General features: G+C 44.2%; 1 protein-coding gene and 1 long non-coding RNA gene across 2 annotated transcripts; both read left to right on the top strand.

Moving 5' to 3' along the window:
- Positions 1–6,795: 6,795 nt before the first annotated feature.
- On the top strand, positions 6,796–13,895 carry LOC119137488 (collagen alpha-3(IV) chain-like; the record flags this gene model as incomplete). Its single annotated transcript, XM_037276819.1, has 19 exons — positions 6,796–7,028; positions 7,498–7,660; positions 7,748–7,837; positions 8,105–8,193; positions 8,298–8,448; positions 8,783–8,884; positions 9,489–9,587; positions 9,707–9,760; positions 10,365–10,422; positions 10,539–10,637; positions 10,764–10,811; positions 10,967–11,149; positions 11,720–11,845; positions 11,920–12,015; positions 12,133–12,342; positions 12,415–12,592; positions 12,739–12,853; positions 12,974–13,143; positions 13,225–13,895. Coding segments are annotated over 19 exons (2,340 nt in total), but the record flags the coding sequence as incomplete, so codon positions are not given.
- Positions 13,896–15,792: 1,897 nt separating this feature from the next.
- On the top strand, positions 15,793–16,978 carry LOC119137101. Its single transcript, XR_005100862.1, has 2 exons — positions 15,793–15,967; positions 16,717–16,978. It is a non-coding gene; the product is annotated as an uncharacterized LOC119137101 (long non-coding RNA).
- Positions 16,979–20,460: the final 3,482 nt, after the last annotated feature.

Genomic DNA, 20,460 nt, shown 5'->3' with positions numbered 1-20,460 from the left:
TCATAGGTGCATGGTAAGTTACTGATGTTGATAACAGACATTTGATAAACACAGGCTTGGAGCCATGACATTTCCAAGGACTAAAACCGAAAAAAAAGGGGTTAAAAGTAATCACTTTTTTTTTTTACATCTTAAGCATGTTTAAAGCTATGCAATACACACACACACACACACACACACACACACACACGTACACAAACAGGAATTAGCTTCTCAACATCCTTGTTTGCTACCTTATCAAGAGGGACCAGATGGAGCCATATACAGTACAAACTAAAGTTCACTTTTAAGAACTGCAGCTGTTACTGGGAGCATTTCATAGTGTTTATTTGTACTCAGGAGCAGACATAAATGAATAAAATCAGTAGAAGAATAATCCATATTCTATCCCGCCCACAGCTGGTAGAGTAGCTGCTTATTACATTTCTCTTTTCTTTTTTTTACCTCATCACGAGAGACCAGATTCTTTTTCTCATTTGGATCCATTCATCTCATTTCTATAACGCTTGGATGAAAGGCACGGATGCTCGCTCTCTGGACTGAAAAGCGTTGGAGTAAATTCGTTATTGAATTTCCCAAACGATCCCACACAGGGAGACAGGGGTCTTCCAGGAAGTCTCGGCCCTCCAGGACCAGAAGGCCACAGGGGAATAAAAGGTCACGCTGGGCCAAACGGACTAAAGGTACATTTCGTTCCTAGCAATTTGGGATCACTGTAATCCTACGTTAAGAGCAGAGTAGCAACGGTTATTGTGTTCTGCAGGGCAACACTGGGCCCGATGGGCCCGTTGGCCTCGTAGGAGACCCGGTAAGAAAATAAAAGACAGCCTTGTTTCTGTTTACTGGACATGTAAGGTTGGACTAAGTCCGATGACTGTATGTCTTACAGGGTCCCGAAGGCAAAGAGGGATTCGCAGGCTCGCACGGTTTACCGGTGCACTACAACTCGTGTTTATTGACCCCAAGTGTTGTGCTGCGTTTGTCCTCAGATAGATTGGGCGTTAATGCGTTTGTTTCTTCATTCATAGGGCATTCCGGGTCTGCAGGGCCCACCTGGGGAATCGGGGGCTCCAGGGTGCAATGGAACAGATGTGAGGAAGTGTTCACGTAGCACCATGGGATGGTTTCTCTGACAAGGAAAATGAAACTCACTCGAGTCTAGTGTTTTCTTTAAGCTTCAAGTTGTTTCCATTGAATTTTGTGACAAATTTCATACGCTCATTTCAGGATATTTGGCTGACATTTCTGGATGAACCAAAAATGCACCGTCATTTTGATTGTCAGATGAACCTAAGATTCACTGATCACTGTTTTGTACAACTTGCTTGTCTTTAACAAGGAGCTGGAAAAACAAATGGACTAGGTGAATGCTTTGCCTTTCTGTGACCAGTGTCTCTATCTCTGTTCTGGGTGAACAAAGCTAAAGAGTGGCTGGCACGTGAAAGCATTTGAAAATATGTTTGTTTTAGGGAGAAGATGGATTTCCTGGTGCTAATGGTGTCCCTGGACTTGATGGACTCCCTGTAAGATGACAACGCAATTTATAGAGTTGAGATACCTCTGAAGTCGAACAATGTCCTCAGCATTTGTTTACAGTAGATACATTTTTGTAAACTAACCATTTGAACTAACCATGTCACAATAGTTTTGCCCTGATCTATTTGATGAAATGACTCTATAGCTTTTGCTTTTTGGTGAACATCAAAAGCAAGACTACAGAGGATTGCATCCTTTTCAGCGCAGGCTAGGCTGACCTTGTTGAGTTGGTCTACCTCCTACTTCCTGCTTTTATCTTCTTTCAAATCTGCACAGTGTAAAACAATTGTGTGCTGCCATCCCGTGCCCAACCCAAAATCTACGCAGCCAGCCTGCAACAAAACAGTCTTATAACGACGCAATGTTGGAGCAGACTTTTTTTTTTTTCTTTTCCTCACACCGATACCGGCACTCACCCACCAATACTGATGCCAAGTATCAATATCACTAGTACTTTTGATTGATAGAATATCAATTAACATAATCATTTCATTGTCACAATGTATCGCAAGCAGCAAAATGAGCGCCAAATTCTGCATTGTCCGACTAAAGAGGTCTCAGTGTATCATGGGTTTTCCATGACACCATAGTTACTTTAAGACTGCCATCAAAGCCTGTATCTAATATTGAAACTTGACTCCTCGTTTTTAATTCACAGGGTCCTCCGGGTCCTCCTGGACCAAAGGTAATAAAATACACGCTGCGCCAGCTGAGGTCAGTTGCTAAGCACTTTTTCTACAAGTGTTTATTTAGGTCGGAAAAGAGTAAAAGTGCCCAGGACTGCCCTTTTGGAAGTTTCTTGGCAGGATCCTGCCTGATGTACCAAAAAAAAAAAAAAAAAAAAAAAAAAAAAAAGAAAAGATGGAAATTATAATAACATGACGCGGCACAAACAGGTGAGCCTCCCCGAGGTCCCCGAGCTAATTTTGGAACACATTCGAGTGGGACCGATAGCTTGCTTCAATATTAGCTTTGAAATTTGCTGCTGCTGCTGCTGCTGCTGCTACTACTACTGTACCTGAATTGCCCTTTCAATCACATCTGAAGGACCGACCATATTAAGAAGGAAGCCTACTGCTGCCTGTTTATTTATTTTTTTCTTTCTTTATATTACACCTAATCTTGTATTATTTTGTATAGGTTTAATAAAAACGTGGGCGAAAAAAAAAACATTTGAACAACCTTTTGGGCATTTCTGCAGGGTCAGTCTGCAGTGTCAGTTGGGGCAATTCCGGGGCCACCAGGACTTCCAGGGAGAACAGGAGTACCGGTAAATGTTTTCCTTATACAACAAGAAAACGTTCCAATTTAACAACATTCAAGGGTACAGACATAAAATGACAGTATGAACAATTTGAGGAGATGTTACTATTATATATATATTATATATTATAATGGATGCCTATTTCTGTCTGGGATCAATATTTTAGGGAGCGCCAGGTTTCCAGGGAATACCTGGGCCACAGGGAGACTCGGGATCACACGGACCTGATGTGAGTCAAATGGTTACACTGTGCAAGATTAAAACATCACAAACTGTCAATTTGAATCGATGACTTTTTTTTTTTTTTTTTAACAGGGGCTTCCAGGCCCTGCAGGGCTTCCAGGGTCGAAGGTCATATTGAATATTTGTGCCCAAAAAGGCTTTATCTGTGACTCTTGAGCCTTTTTTAAAATATATATATATATATACATTTATATTTTAGGGTCAAGGAGGCATAGGTATTCCAGGACCAGCTGGACCAAAGGTAATATATTTTGAAATAGATACTAGTAATAGATGTCATAACGCCGAACACGGGTGAGCAAACGGCTACCCCTCAAGTGATGTCACTAAAAATATTGCAAAAAAAGAAACAAAAAGGCCTCCATTACAGTAGGCCCTTGCCTACTTGCAGATTCATCATCATTTGAGTTGCCCAACACTTAAAGAGGGCATTAAAAGCATCATGAACTTCAAAACGTTCTGATTTGTTTGAATCAAATCTCATTGGTTGCATTTGCCATTAATAAGTCATATTCATCTTTTAATTTAGGGGAGACAAGGCCCTCCAGGCCCACCTGGATCACCAGGTCGCATCAGGGAGTTTTTCACTGAGAGTCTCGTGTTAAAGGTGAGTAAGTCAACTGCACATGATTTACTTGTGCGTTATTTATTGCACGTTGGTTGCGGAACTACAAAAATAAGGCAATAAGGTATGAATGTGACTTGGTTGTCAGAGAGCAAAAGGAGACCCAGGGGATACCGGAGAAAAAGGTTGCAAAGGTCCTCAAGTAAGTTCTTCTAGATACCTATCTAAATCGGTGTAGTGGTCTCGATATTCATTCATTCATTCATCCATTCCCTGAATGATATTTTCTCAGGGAGACCCTGGTGATGGCTACCACACAAAAGGAGCAAAGGGAGATAAAGGTCAAGTGGGTCCAGAGGTATACAATATGTACAGTATAGCTCTTTTTTTTTGGCATCTCTTTTTATGCACGTATCTACATTTCTATATGAATATGCGGTCCAATATTTCATTTAAAAACAGGACAACAGAGGGCAGTAGTGTGCAGCAATAAAGTAAATGGGCTGTGTAAGGACGTTTCATGTCACGTGTCATGGAACGACCGACCATTAGACTGAAATAATTTGACGTCTTTGAAGGGTGTCTGTCACCTTTGCCAATATGAGCAAGAATGTGTTGACAGCAATACTGTTGAGCCCTTGCCGCTCCTGCACGGCAGCCTCTGTGAATAATGCAACAGAGGTTCTCCCCAGTCGCAAGCGGTTACTGCGTTTATGATGACTGGCATGTAATGTGTCCGGACCCAAAGAACTTTAATGGGAAAAGAAATGAATGCCCGCCGGCGACGCCGTGTCGTCGTTCGAGCAAACAAAGGGTACGGAACTGATTGAATGCATGGACTCAATGTCCTCACTGGACTTAATTGTCCTTGCAGGGAAAGCTGGGGAAGGATGGTGGACCTGGACCAGCAGGATTTATGGTAGGGATGCTATTTGCACAGAGTGGTGTTATTGCGTTGATTAGAACATATTGGGTGTGTTTAGGGAAGGCCTGGTCCCAGAGGTGCGCCAGGATATCCAGGGGAAACGGGAGGGACGGTCAGTAATCGCTTCTTTTCCCTGTAATGTCATTGGAATTGTTGATGGGTTGCCATGTGGTTGATTCAAGTCGATCACATCTCTCTGTCATTTTAGGGTGCTAAGGGCGATCGAGGTCAACCTGGTCAACCTGGGGAAACAACGGTAATTGCATCCTTCTCATTTATAGTATGTCTTGGAAGGAGTCCCCATTGTAGTCCCCATTTCAAACAGTTCCCAAGTGTTGTCAAATGACAATATACTGCGGTTATTCGAAGCCCTGTGGCCACTGTGGCTCCGTATCTTCAGCCAGCCTAGCCAATCAGGTCATGGGCAGAGAAACTAATTGTCAGACGGCTATTATGTAAATAAGCCCCGCTCTCACAGAGGCAGATAAAAGATTGGACTCGGTTGCTTCATTTCACACTCCATGCTTCCCAAAGACCCAACTGTTTGTATAGAAGTCATTAAAAACTTCATTTCCCATAATATGGATGGCCCCTTTAAGGTTCACCAAGAACTAATGGGAGCTGCGGGCTGTTTTTTTTAAAAGGATTATTTCTTTGCAGATAGTGGGACCCGTGGATGTCCTGCTGAAAGGATACATGGGAGAATCAGGTGATCCAGGCCAACCGGGACGTACTGGACGCCAAGGTGAATGACCATACGGTACAGTAATGTAACTGCAAACTTGCTATGAAAGCTTTTTCTGATTTCTTTTCATTTCTTTTCTTCTCTTCCCAGGCAATGTGGGATTTCCTGGACCTGATGGACCGCCAGGTGTTTACCCCTTAACCAAGTTTACAATAGTAGTGGGACACCTGCCTACAGGAAGTGAAAATATTGTAGAGCTGCCTTTTGCACTCACACTTAAGGGCTGTGTTCCAAAACACACGTAAACATTCCTAATCAGCAGCCACTCAACTTTTTATACAGGAGGTTCATCTGATCGACAAGGGCCACCAGGTCCTGATGGTTCTCCGGGTCCCAAGGGAGCTCCTGGTGACCCGGGTGATAATTATCCAGGCCCTTCTGGTCCAGAAGGAGATCCTGGTGAACCAGGACTTCCAGGTGATCAAGGCCCACCTGGACTACCTGAAGACAAAGGTCTGTGCGTGCAGATGTTTTGAAAATGCTCAATGTCGCTACAATTCTGTGCACTGTTTGTTAAGTTAGTGATAACCAGGTTGGAAAGGTGTCACTCTGAACTGGACTATTGAACAATGCTTTTATGGGTTAAGAATTCTTGTTGTTTCTTGAAGAAAAGACAATTCTCAAAGGGCAGTCGGGAATGAAGGGTGTCAAGGGTATGCCCGGGCCAGGAGGATACGACGGGATGTATGGAATGAAAGGTGGGCAGAAACCCTGTTGAAAATGCTATTTGTTGAATTGATTTGCTGATGGCCACCTACGTATGTATAACCAATGGCAGTTTACGTATGTGCCAGGACAGTTCACAATAGTCGGAACATTTTGAAGTCAATTAACATTCAAAAACAAACCTTTCAAATCATTCCCGTGGCTGCTTTAAACAGGGGATAAAGGCGAGCCCTGCGTTGATTGTGTGAGGAAAGGCGTACCAGGCCCACCAGGTCGGCCAGGTCTGCGAGGATTACCAGGTAAGAGTATCGAATCATCGTCAAAAGGAAGTAGTAGCATGAAATCGCTCGGCTCAAAGGTTTGATCAAAAATAAAATTAGATATCACTTATTCATTTCATTATTTTCAAATGAGTATTCATATTCATTTGATTATTTTGAAACGAGTTTGAACACGACATTTTGGAGTTGGAATTGCCATCGCACAGATGTGCCTTTGACTGTTGTTCTTCTTTAGAGTGAAAACGAGTTGATACTAAATCTGACAATTGCAGCCAAACCATGTCCTCGATTTCACCTCAATCAATGAAATACAAGCAATCAAATCCTACTACAGTTCATCGATGAATTGCTTAGTATGCCATCTCCAGCCAAAACTTGAATATAGATGCTAATCCTGCAGAAATGCTCATATTCCTACATGTACACTCTTCAGGATTTAATCAAGGACCGGGAGCTAAAGGTGACTCGGGTTTCCCAGGAAGTCGGGGCTTGCCTGGAAGTCCGGTAAGAAAAGTTGTATCTGGAAAAAAAGGATTAAATTTCTTTTTTTTATGTTAACATAGTCATTCCTCTGCCAAGGGTTCTATTGGTATACCAGGTGTACCAGGCTTCCCTGGACAAAAGGGAGAGCCGTTTTCTGAATTCAGACCAGGAGAAAAAGGGGAGAAAGGAGACACGGGACATATTGGCAGGCCTGGAAACGATGGCCACCCTGGGTCTCCAGGACTGCGAGGTCTCAAAGGTGTCCAGGGCCCTCCAGGGGATTCGGTGAGAACATTTGGCCGTGGAAATCTTTCCAGTTTGTTTTTAACGAAAAATAACCTGAGCAATCAATTTCAATAGAAGAATAGAACAGAATAGAATAGAATAGATCTCAGTGGCCTAGTGGTAGAGTGTCCGCCCTGAGACTGGAAGGTTGTGGGTTCAAACCCCGGCCGGGTCATACCAAAGACTATAAAAATGGGACCCATTGCCTCCCTGCTTGGCACTCAGCATTAAGGGTTGGAATTGGGGGGTTAGATCACCAACTGATTCCCGAGCGCGACACCGCTGCTGCTCACTGCTCCCCTCTCCCCCAGGGGATGGATTAAAATCACACGGGGATGGGTTAAATGCAGAGGACAAATTTCACCACACCCAGGTGTGTGTGTGACGATCATTGGGACTTTAATCTTAATCTTTAATCTTCATTGTCATTGTCACACATGTACAACGAAATTTAAAAAGTGCCAACCGATCAATCACATTATTTCTTCTTTATCTACGCTTTAGTTTAGTAGAGAGGGAGCAAAAGGTTTTCCAGGTCCACCAGGGCTTTCGGGGAGACCAGGACCACAAGGATACCCTGGAGCAGAGGGGTATGGGCCTGCTGGACCTCCAGGAACCGAGGGCAATTTGGGGGTACCTGGGTTCCCTGGGTCACCTGGATTTCCAGGTGCATAAACATTTGGATATGAATGCAGAAACCCAAAAGACAAGTAGACATGCTTATCAGATCTCCTCTCTTATCCTACCATGGTAGGCCAGAAAGGAGAACCAGGCTTCATTCACGCAAAAGGCCTTCCTGGACCACCTGGGTTTAAAGGTCAAGAAGGATTACCAGGAAGGCCAGGTAATGTATCCAGGAATACGCACGAACTGATGAAAGTGTCATTCACTCTTAAACAAACCTTTTTCCAGGTGTTCCAGGCACTCCAGGTTTCATAGGCAGGCCTGGCTTCCCAGGACAGAAAGGGGAAAGAGCAGATGAAGCATATTCTGGACCACCAGGGTTCCCAGGAGAGAAAGGTTGTTTACACGCCCCGAAATTGTAACATTATAGCCATGACTTGGGCTACAACACAAACTAAAGAACTCAAGGTATGCGTGTGTTATACAGGTGACAAGGGGTCGCCGGGAATCCCAGGTCTCCCGAGTATCGGCCCTCCTGGTCTGCCAGGTCGACAAGGCCTTCCTGGTCGTCCAGGAGTGAAGGTCAATAACAAAGGCAATCTTAAAACTGCACAAATACTGTAGACTGTGTTAACACATTGCAAACAAAGGCTCGGTTTTCTTTCTAATGTCATGTTCAGGGTGATGGTGGTTATGGACTGCCAGGACCTAGAGGCCCACCAGGCCTTCCTGGAAATGATGGTGCTCAAGGGCCTGGAGGAGATCCTGGAATACCTGGCTCACCAGGGAATCCGGGATTACCAGGAAATCCAGGGTCATCGGGAGAAAAAGGTTGTCTCAGACTCTTCCATATAAAGAGGAGGTTGAAATCAATCAAATCAATTCCTCCATTCATTATCTGCTGTTTCCATGTTATGTTTAGGAAATAAAGGATATATTGGCCCAGGGGGACCAAAAGGTAGTAAAGGCTCATGTGAGCCTCTTCCTGGACCAGCGGGGCCACCAGGACTAGATGGCAATCCGGGACTGCCAGGTAAGTGTCCTCCTCCCAAAAAAACCAGCTCACAAGTTGCAGTTTTTTTTTTCTTCTTTATAGTATCTTTACAATACTTCTGTGTTCACCTGATCACCATTTTGTTAAATGGCTTTACCTTCCCTGTCCTAGGACCGGATGGGCTGCCTGGTGAAAAGGGAAACAGAGGATTCCCTGGGTTTGGTAAACCTGGCCCTCCAGGTGAACCGGGTCATCCCGGGCCATCGGCACCAGGTCCTCCAGGGGTGACTGGACTCAAAGGAGTTAAGGGACAAAATGGCCTACCGGGCCAAATGGGTATGGTGATATTTTACACCAACATCACAAACCACTATGAAAACTTAGTTTTGATTGTTTTTAATCTACTTGGGTTTTCTCAGGAGTGAGAGGAGATCCTGGACCAGATGGATTACCAGGATACGGACCACAAGGATTGCCTGGAATTATAGGACAACCAGGGCAAATTGGTATACAAATGAACTTCACTTGACTTCACAAACAGCTTGACCTGGCTTCTTAATCCGAGTTGAAATCATCACGAGGGACATATAAAGACGGCACTCATGCGACCTGCATGGAATCATTTTTGATGCATTGTTTACAGGTGACCCTGGTCGAGCTGGAAACAAAGGTTCCTGGGGCCCTCCAGGAATGACTGGGGACCCAGGACCCAGCGGTCCCCCGGGAGCTCCATCGCCACAACCTATAGAACTTACTGGCCCCCCAGGAGACCCTGGCCTACCAGGTGACTTCATTCACCAATTTACTGTATGAAATGATGTGACATTTGATGATTCCATGCACAGTAAATAATTCTGCTGTAACTGCACTGCACCAGGTGAACCTGGAGAAGTTGGTCCCTGGGGAGATACTGGAAGTATTGGAACAAAAGGACCAAGGGGAAATACTGGAGCACCAGGGAGGCCTGGGGGAAGAGGTGCATTTCCCCACCCCCTATTCAATGCATACAAACGTGACTACAATACTAATTTTGAGAATGATATGCGTTACGTCCAGGTCCACCAGGTGACCCAGGTATTCCAGCATTCTTGAAAGGAGTACCTGGCCCCCCCGGGATACCAGGAGATCCAGGCCTCCAAGGCAATCCTGGTAAGTATAAACTGTATGTATAAAATGTATGCTTTCATTTAATACCTAATCAGGTGCATCTAATAGTAAATTCATTTGTAAACTCAGTGTCTGGAATTAGATCTGTACTGTTGTTAATATACTGTAATGCTCAAATAGGATTAAAGGGACTAAAAGGAGATCAGGGAGTCTCTGGAGAGCCTGGCACAATTGGGGCTCCAGGTCCATGGGGGTACAAAGGAGAAAAAGGAGAACCAAACTATGAGGGGTATGGCCCACCTGGACCGATGGGACAAAAGGTGAAAAAATAAGACGTTAGACTATTTGTCCGGAATCAAATGTACATCTCAATAAAACAAATAATGTTAATTTTCTTCAGGGGGAACCAGGATTAAGCAACACACACACAATGAAGGGTGCAAAAGGACAGCCTGGTATTGTTGGAGAACATGGTTTACCAGGATTTAATGGACTCAAAGGGGAACCAGGACCCAAAGGACAAAATGGTCTGGCAATTTATATTATACGCCTTTATGTCTTCTAATATCCATCCGTCCGTTTTCTGTACCGCTTTGTCCCCACGAGGGTCGGATCTACCTTATTTTTCCCAATCCTATTGTTCCAGGTTCACCTGGATATCAAGGACCAAGAGGTTCAGATGGACCTCAGGGAAGCAACGGATGGCGAGGACCCAATGGACCACCAGGCAAAGTCCATTGAAATGTCTTAATAGAGAAGAATGCAACAAAATGAGTCTGCATTACATTCAATATTATCTTTTGCTTTTGATGGTTTTCAGGTACCCAAGGCCCACCAGGAGGTTTTGGGCCTCAAGGTCCCAAAGGCAATCAGGGACAGGATGGCATCCCTGGACCACCAGGAGAGAAAGGAGATACAAGTGAGAGACAGCAAATTGTCAATGTCTATTTCTTAGACAATGCTGTATTTTGACATGCATTGAAACGCAAATTATATTTTCTGTGTTGCGTCCAATTAAAATGTTCCGATTCTTCCTCGTATACAGTTGTGATCGAGGGACCACCTGGTTCACGTGGTGACCCAGGTCAGCCAGGTGAGCCTCTGACTTCAAAATATCTCAGTTTACTTCTTGGAATATACGTATGATCTAAAAAGAGGTACGGAATAAGCAGAGAAAGTGTAACTTGATTAGGTAAATGGGTACATACATGACAGTTGGATTCGAAAGCTCATCTTCCTGTTCTGTAGGTCTTTCTGGCAATCTTGGTTTGCCTGGCCCACCTGGTCTAGCAATTCCCGGATTAAGAGGAGACAGAGGACCTCCTGGATCATATGGGGTCTCAGGCCCCAGAGGACCACCGGGAGGAGATGGGGCATGTTACCCCGGGGCTAAAGGAGACCGTGGACTCGATGGCCATGCGGGTAGGCCAGGTGAGAGCATTTCTTCACAATTAAAATGACTCCTATCTTTTGTCACACATCATCAAACTCGGCTTTTGTTGATCAAAGGTTATCCAGGTCCACCTGGACCTCCAGGCCCTCCTGGACAAGGACTGAAAGGGAACAGAGGAGACCCAGGCCCGACAGGGAGACCAGGTCACACTGGACCGCTAGGAGATCCAGGCAATCCTGGTCCACCTGTATGTGATTTGTATGGCATTGGAGTCCTGTTTTGATATGAGGAGGTTTTGACTAATTTACTTTGTCAGGGTCCAAGAGGCACACCTGGAAATCCAGGACCAAGAGGTGACTCTGGTCCCACTGGAAACAATGGGTACCCAGGTAAGAGTTTTAACTATATGTACGTATATCATTCAAAAAGTGGCAGTAGCCCTCATTGAATATTTTACAGGTGACAAGGGAGACCACGGAAATTTACCCGGCCCACCTGGTCCACCTGGGTCAAAGGGTTTTCCAGGACAACCTGGTGAGTACACTCATTGAGATGCAAAGTTTAGACTCTACATCACCATTCTATTCTCTTTTTTTTTTTCCCATCAGGCATCAAAGGTGAACCAGGATATGGCAGGGTAATATATGAACCAGGACCCCCAGGCTTACATGGTTCTCCTGGCAACCCTGGGCCCCCTGGGAACACTGGACCAGTGGGACCACCAGGCCAAACAGGTCCAAAGCTTAAACTCTCTTTAAACCATGCACGCTTGGTAAATTGTTGCAACTTAATATATTGTGTTTAAAAGGTCTCCCGGGTATTAAAGGAGTCCAAGGTTCCAGCCCGGTGGGGCCATCTGGATTTACTGGGCACAAGGGAGACAAAGGAGCATCAGGTTTGCCAGGTGTGTGCAGGAGTGTACTTGTTGGTATAAAATGCAGAAAATCATATCACGTTGATTGCACTTGGTGACGTATTAAAAGAGACAAATCAAGTAATATTTTTCTGGTTCCCTTTTCAGGTCAACCGGGCAGCTCTGGAGATCCAGGCAACAAGGGCCAAAAGGGAGTACAAGGGGAAAGTGGCTATGGCTATGTGACCAGTTTCCTGATTGCGCGACATAGTCAGAGTACTCAGGTGCCTAGGTGCCCTGAAGGCACCACCCTTATTTACGTTGGCTACTCCTTCCTCTTCATCAACGGAAATGAACGAGCTCATGGTCAAGACCTTGGTAAGAGAACTCTTCAAGTCCCAGAAGCCTTCCGTTTGATCCTTTGATGAACCATTTCCAACCGAACGTCAGGCACCTCGGGAAGCTGTCTGCCTCGATTCTCCCCCATGCCCTTCCTCTTTTGCGACACGGAGACAAACTGCCGCTACGCTTCTCGTAACGACTACTCCTACTGGCTGTCCACTGATGCGCCCATGCTTCCCTCCATGGTTGCCTTGACAGGCGAGCAGCTCTCCTCCCACATCAGCAGGTGGGATTTTTGTCCGTGAATATGCAACTGGTTGGTCATGTGATTGTAAAGGTTGCTGTCTTTCGTGGACGTGGGTTTAGTCATTGAGCATGCGTCCTATCTACGTCCACCGGCTTCTCAGCAATTTTGTTTCTGTTGTCGAATAGGTGCGCCGTGTGTGAAACTAGCTCGAATGTCATAGCGGTCCACAGTCAGACAACTCTGCTACCAGAATGTCCCAGAGGCTGGGAGTCCCTCTGGAGTGGATATTCATTTGTCATGGTAACAGTTCATCACTAAGGGTGTCCCTCCCTCATGTTTGGCATTCTCAGTGCTCAATGCGACTGACTGACTGACTGACTGACTGACTGTCTGTCTGTCTGTCTCCTTTGGGCATTGAAGCAAACAGGTGCTGGTGCAGAAGGCTCTTCCCAACCTCTAGTGTCTCCTGGCTCGTGCCTTGAACATTTCCGCCAAGTGCCATTCATAGAGTGTCACGGCAGGGGGACGTGCAACTACTACCCTGATTCGTACAGCTACTGGCTGGCATCCGTCCACCCTGACATGTTTAGGTACATTTGAAATATGGATGAAATTCTCAACTACTTGTACATCGGATCCTTCATGCTTTTTGTGTGTGTTTGTTTCTACAGTAAACCCATTCCCCAGACGGTGAAAGGACCTTCACGAGAAAACATAATTGGTCGCTGTCGGGTTTGCCGCAAGTAGTAGTAGCAACCTGAAAAATGTGACGGATGTACAAATACTTTTGAGTGCACTTCACCATGCTCTGGTGACAATGTTTAGCTTCATTTGGCCCGCCCCAGGAAGCAGCGTGTCGGGCTACAGTTAGGCTCAAAATGATTACACCTCTTCATGACATCAAATGAAATCTTGACGAGTGACGACGAGACCTCGACTGGACATGCTCAAAGTTTGTTTGCGTTCACAGCATGCAAGGGGCGGGGCCTTTTCGTAGTATATGGGCGGTGGGAGTTAAAGTACAATTTACCTCATGCAGTCCATCATCTTCATTGCGCAAATGTGCCTTGGACTGCAGGCAATGAGAGGCGGCCCGAAAAGGTGCATTTTTATAGTTTTGGGAAGGTTAGATCAGAAAATCAATCAGTATTGATTGAAACAGTTGTCATTTACCTAAAGTACATCTGCGTAATAATCATGCTGTCTAACCAGCATCTTGAAATAGCACATCTGTGAGGTGGATTGGTAACTTGGCAAAGAAGTGCTCACAAACAGAAAATGTTGGTCTGAAGAAACATTTTGTTCTCTGTATGATGTACAATTAAACCTAACATTATTCATACTTTGTGTTAAGGCCACAGTTATTTTCATGATCATACTATGCATTATCATGTTTTCACATATTCTTCCTTAACAAACACAAAAATGTAGCCTTAAATATCTCATTAATGGACCAAAAAAAAATAATCGAAGAGAATGAAATAAAGCAGTTATTGCACGACTACTAAAATCCTTCAATGAAAGGCAGAGTCCCAATAAATAATACGGCAGCACCCAAGCTGCCCCAGGAATTGGCTTGTCGTGGAAATGATGACTCATTCATTGCACTGGCTGTAAACGTGAATGACATGCTCTTGCTTGAGAATTCCTGCGTAGTTCACATCCAAACTTGAACTCATCAACGCCCTCACTTTAAAAGCTATTTTTGTAAATATGCCTGCATGTTGGACTTCATGTGCGTAACCTAGCAAATAGTGCCAAATGCTCGTGCTTTTCCACAAGTAAAAGACAAAAAGAAGCAATGTCTGTCTGGTCACAGATTGAGTATCGTTGTTCATCACTGTGTGTTTCTGCTCTACTCACCCCGAAAACGATCCTCAGAGCAACCCCCCGACCCTCCGCAAGGAGCAGTGAGTGATTCAAACCCGCTTCCCCATATCTGGCACCGGGATCAATCGATGGACTCCCCTGCCATAGTTTACACTGAAAGCAACAGCATGCCCAAAACACAGTTGGCACAAAGGGTATCCCTTGCAATTGATCGGTGGCAGTCAAAAAGAAGAAAAAGTCACGTTACGTAAGTTTGCGCATAACAAAGAGCAGCTGAAGGGGGAGTTTCAAAACCTGCCCCTTGATAAATGCGTGAAAAGCTTCTTTTGTTTTTTCCAGTCTGAAATGTTGGATTTCCCTACTTCCCAGCAGTCTTCACTGCAACCTAAAACTGCACCTTGACATGAACAAGAAGTGTCATACTAAGCAGATGCTCTCCCGACAGGTGCCATGGTGAATTAAAGCCTAAGCTTTAAGAGCGCACGGCTGTCAGTTCCAAAGTGTGCCAACTTAATCATAGGACCATTCCTTCTACCAACTAATTGTTATGGGGGCCGGATGAGGATGCTACACCTTTCGAATTGTTTTAGCATTAGAGTTGGTGGAAGCCTGTCAAGGGCAGTACATGCATTCTGTGCATTCCTGCAATACACTTCAAGATGGGGGAAAAAAGCCACAAATGACAGCAAATGAACATCTCCAACCAAGATCTTATTATCTCATCTCATTACGAACCTGTCCCCCCCCCCCCAAAATACCATTCAAAATGTACATATATGACTATTATTCACTCACAATGTAGTACAGCAAAGTATAAGAGACCTGGTGCAGGTGCAACGCAGTCATATCTGCCATCTAGTGGCAAAGAGTGATATTACAACCCAAAACTGTACAGTGGACCGTGAAATGCATTGGGAAATTGTATAGACTTTTTTCTAAAAGCCCAACCAAATTTCTTCAACCTCAGAAGGAAGCACACAAAAAAATGCTGTATGATTTTCAAAAGTAAAACAATAACGACCATGCTGCATGTCAAAAAGAATAATGGTTAAGTCATGCACATTAGTGCTTCACCATAAACATTGTAAATAGTGACAAGTATGTCTTCAGTTCAACCCTGTTAAGTTAAGCAGAGCAGAAATCTCATTAGAGGTTGACACTAAAACTTACCGCGTGGAACAAATGATCACACGACCTTTATGGCCTCGTGGCTTCACGCAGTTTTGTGGATCCCATTTTACGACACCTGCGAGTTTCATGCCATCATGGTTTATTCACATGGGCGTTGGGCTTTTTTTTCCGTATCATAGATGAGTTGCTTTTACAGCACACGTCAATGAGAATGGCTGCAAAACTAACAACGTCATCACCGTATTTAAATACCCTCCACCTTAAAGTCAGCCGGCCAGGGTAGGGTGCACAGCTTCACGGGAAACAACAAGACAAGGAAAGATGGTGCACACTTTTTGCTTGGTGGCACTTTCCTGCTTGGTTTTGCCTGCTGTGGGGAAGCCAGAAAGGCAACTGAAAGACTTGCAACTTGGCGAAGACCGACCATGGCTCACACAAATACAAGACAACCAGGTAAGAAGGCTTCAATATATAGATGGAACATTTATGGAAAATATCATCCTAAAAATCAACTTTTTGGAGAGTGTGGGGAGCGACGGTGCACCTCGCACAAAATTCAGCAGGCCTTAGAAGGACATCCTGCCTGGATTTAGTGTCATTTTGGATGGATTAAAAAAAAAAAAAAAAAAAGAGGAATTCTCTTCATTTGTTAAGTTTCGTTTCCCCCGAGAGATCTGACGTGCTATCCGAGTCACCTGTCAGATTTTCGTCACTCTGATATGCACAGTCGTTCATCTGTGAAATTGCAGCTTCGATATGGCAGATTTTGGATTAAGTCAAAGTCTGCTTTCTTGTCAACGTCCCCGCTCGCGTTATGTTGCAAACGTTTTGAAACTGCGCAGACCACTGCCGGTTCTAATTTACAGTTGAAATGATTTGTCTTGACACATGCTTAAAATATTATTTCAAAGCAACAACAAAAAATGTGAATTCTCTCGAAATATGATTTTGCTGTTCAATAAAAGTGAATTTGATTTGAGGACAATCTAATTGTAAGAATTCAGTTTAATCCGCTAATTTATTTCATTTCAATCTATTTCTAAGAATAATATTTCATCCAATGAATATATTCGAAGAATCATATTTATAAGAATCATTTGATGATAAGAGATAAGATTTGTATTCATCGGAATGGACTATATTTCAATTAGGAAATACATCATCGATTTCCAAATAAACAGGATCCTTCACTTTGGTTCTAGGAACTGACAGACAAACAGAACACGATGCAGTTGCTCTCCAAACTCTTCAAACAAAACAACAAAATAATCTTCGAAGAACCTGGGAAGACGATGGAGCCGCCGGAGGAGAATGAGGAGGAAGGAGGACTGGAGAGGAGAGACAGTCCTGATGTTCGCAAAGCAGGATGCAGAATCTTCTTCTGGAAATCCTGGACTGCCTGCTGACCCTGCCCGCCGCGGCTGCATTGCTGTGTGAAAATCAAAGAGAATTTGGCTTCTGCAACCGTTTTGTGTTTTCATTCTGTAAATGCAAAAACACACTTGCATTTATTTACCTGCCGTCTTTCTCAAATGTGCTCAAATACACTTAGCAAAGAACAATTGGGCAACCCAAATGCATCTTATGAAGCTTGCCCTACATGTGAAAGTAAACAAATTAGAATCCATTCTCCTTGATTCCGCATCAAGTGAACGCAGCTTAAAAGCGCAGCACATCAAAGAAGCACCAGTTGGCTTTAATTGAGCACAAGCCAATTATTTTTAATGAATAGAGCGAGGAGGAAACAGAGAAACGGGACGAGGTCCCTGGAGTGCAACACGGGCGAGGTGGGGGGGGCGACGGACGGTGACAAGCACACATCACTCGTTGACAGCTTTATGGGGTCATATCTTAAACATTACTTGTTGCCTGGCATCATGCATTCATTTGATGAATTGGTGCACAACTTCCTCCAAAAACTGCTGACAATGAAAGGGAGGCACATCTTTTTTTTACAACAGGCAGTCACTTGTTATAGCGTGCACCGTCGGCGGCGACCTCGGCCCGCCGGTGTCCTCAACGGCTCAATTTGATGCATCTTTGCACTTCAAGTGCATTGCAAGAGTTAAATGCGATCAAATGGGAGCGATTGTTATTTTCCGGAACGCTACGTATCACCTCCCTTCGGTCCAGGCCGAAATACATTCAGCTCCATTTACAACCTAAATTCTACTATGTCTACAATGGTCTGTTGGTTTTATTTCACAATGTTTTTCTTGGCTTCACTGCAAAAGACGTTTCTAATTGAGTGTTCTCCGTGCCTCTTACCTCATCACACAGATGGTCAATCTTCCAATGAAATTCCGACCCATTCACTTCGTCCAAGAATATTCCATTCAATTGCTTGTCACGGCTTGCGTTTTTCTCCATTTGGTTTCCATTTTGTGCCATGGTTTCCTCGTGACCATTTTGTTATGGCTCGTTTGGTCTTTGCGTCCAGCTGTTCTCGTTAGCGTTAACCAATCGGCTTCCTTGCGCCCCGCCCCGTGTACCCTGTTGTCTGGTCAGTTATCTTGTATTTAGTTCTGTATTCGATTCCTGTTTATGGGCATCATCCTGCTTTGCCACATGGCCAAAAGTGTCGGACAGAAACTCCACCTGGATAGTTGCAAGCCAGACTTCTACAAGCTCTGACTGTCCACGTGGCAGTGAACGTGTCCAAGACCGATTTGTAATTGGACAAATACGTCAGGGGCGGGATGACTGGATGGAGGAAAGACAGCTTAGTGTTTTTTGGGGAGCATTGTTACGACGGTGACGAACCGTTCCTTTTCAAAATAAAGAGGTTGTTGATCGGCCTCATTAGATGCTGCGCTGTATTTCTGTCTTTTCTCTGTCTCAGGAAGATGTGAAGAGAATTTAGGTTTGGCTTTTTGTCAGCTGGCTGGCGTTTGATTTGTTGCCGTGCGTGCGTGCGTGCATAGCAGTTGTGTTTGAAGGCACCGCTGCTAGTTTGCACGTTACAGGACACAAAGTTTGGACTAGCAACATTTTGAAAGCAATAAATATAGGAATTTGCCTTTTTGATGTTGTTAGACAATGAATCTGAATTTCTTCAGATGTGCGTGCTGTTATTTTCAGGAGTACCATCAAGACTGCTCCATAAAAAAATGGACTGTCTCCTTCTGGGTGCTGCAGCCATTGTGCAGCAGAAGAGAAGACAATAACACGTCCTGAAAGTCAGGGGCAGCTTTTGCCTTCCTCCTCCTCCTCCTCCTCCTCATTCTCTTTTGCCGGCATGGAAGGTCTGTTTCCATGACAACGGGAGAATTAAGGCCGAAGGAGCGCCGTTCCAAAATGACACCACGTATTTAAGAGGATAGCGAAACTGTAAATCACCCCGGGTGAATTGATAGCGGAGGAAAAGGGGATTGGATTTGGGGCAATGCGAAAAGCCCCAGGCTGATGGATGTCGTCCGACAATGAGAGACGCGCAACAACTGCCAGTCATCGTTTGCAGCGAATAATTCACAGGGTGGCTTTGGTCACATCATCTTTATTCTGAAATAATCACTAAGGTTTTTTTTGTTTTGTTTTTTTCCATCATCAATGCAATTTTTTCTGACAATTCATAGTGCATATATGGGTGTGTTCCGATGCAGTGAAATCCTCTGCAAACATAAAAAGAACTTTTTTTGTTAAAGCCTTTTGCTTTAACCATTCATTCGTTTGAATTGTTCTCAACAATGATTCCATCCGGTGACATGCATCTACATTTGCACCAATATAAACCTCTGTATAAAAGATACTTATATACGTATGTTCATATATATCTCTATTTATGCTGGTCTTGCCGCACCTTCCTGTGTTGTCTACTATAACGTCGCACGATGAGATGCATGGTACTTGAGAGCGAGAAGAAAAGGCAGAGAATGATCGACTGAGTGACCCTCTTCACCCAGTCGGTGTCAATTGCAATTGCTGGCATTTCAAAATCCATGTTTTCTGTCATTGCTCTGAAACACTCAGGATTGTAATTGAAATTGAATCTGGAAGGATCTTATCCTTTTTCAATGGCAATTGACACTTTCATTATTCACAAACTGCCTGTGTAAGTTGTATACAACAGTTTGGGCCTTGTATATGTTTGGTTTGTTTATTGGATCTTCCTAGACGACAAATATAAATGAGCTTTCTGCTAGATGTCATATGTTTTGATAGGAATATATATGTGCACATTGTCAATCAACAAATAAATCAAAGTATGTGGAAGGGGTCAAACTAATCCATTCTCTCTGAATGGTAAAATTGCCTCGGAGTCTGTACGTTTTGTTGTGCCATGAAATTTTTCCAAACTTTCTCCAACGCTTGGTTTGCAAACACCGCTTCAATGGACCAACTAGCACTTCCTGAGACACACTAATTGGAGGACAGGGAATTGGGTAATGTAGCGGACACAGCATTTACACGGCAGCGCAGCCGATCGCTTGGCTTTCCGCAAAGACTTTTGCAGTTGATTGCTCACCATGCCAGGCGAGGTGGTGTGTGTGTGCGTGTGTGCGTGTGTGTGTGCCTCAAAACAATCGCAAATGTTTTCCATCCTTTCGCCCTCATCGAACAAGTTATGACGTCAAAATATGATCTGGACTTATCGTATTACTGAGGCTGGTAATTGCCTTTTTGGAAGGACGACAATATTTCCTGGTCTTCGCTTAACACAACCGGCTCATTTCAAACATGTCTTAACACAACCAGCTCATTTCAAACATTTCCAATACGCACTTGCTAGTAATATTCCCTAAACACCTCCGATACCGCACGGCTGATATTGCTTCAGACGCCGGACACAGTTTGTCGTCGCACTTACGGCACACACCTGATTTACTGACATCCCATCGTAAGCACTCTTGTGACTACATCGGCAAATACATTCATGCAGAGCAGCTCTGGTGATTCAAGATTAATCCATGAGGAAAAAACGTTGAAAGTCCCACAATGGGAAAAAA

This window comes from Syngnathus acus, chromosome 17 (assembly GCF_901709675.1).
Source record: "Syngnathus acus chromosome 17, fSynAcu1.2, whole genome shotgun sequence".
NCBI classification, from domain to species: domain Eukaryota; kingdom Metazoa; phylum Chordata; class Actinopteri; order Syngnathiformes; family Syngnathidae; genus Syngnathus; species Syngnathus acus.
The sequence above is the reverse complement of the archived record's forward strand: the minus strand, read 5'-3'. Positions and strand labels throughout refer to the sequence as shown.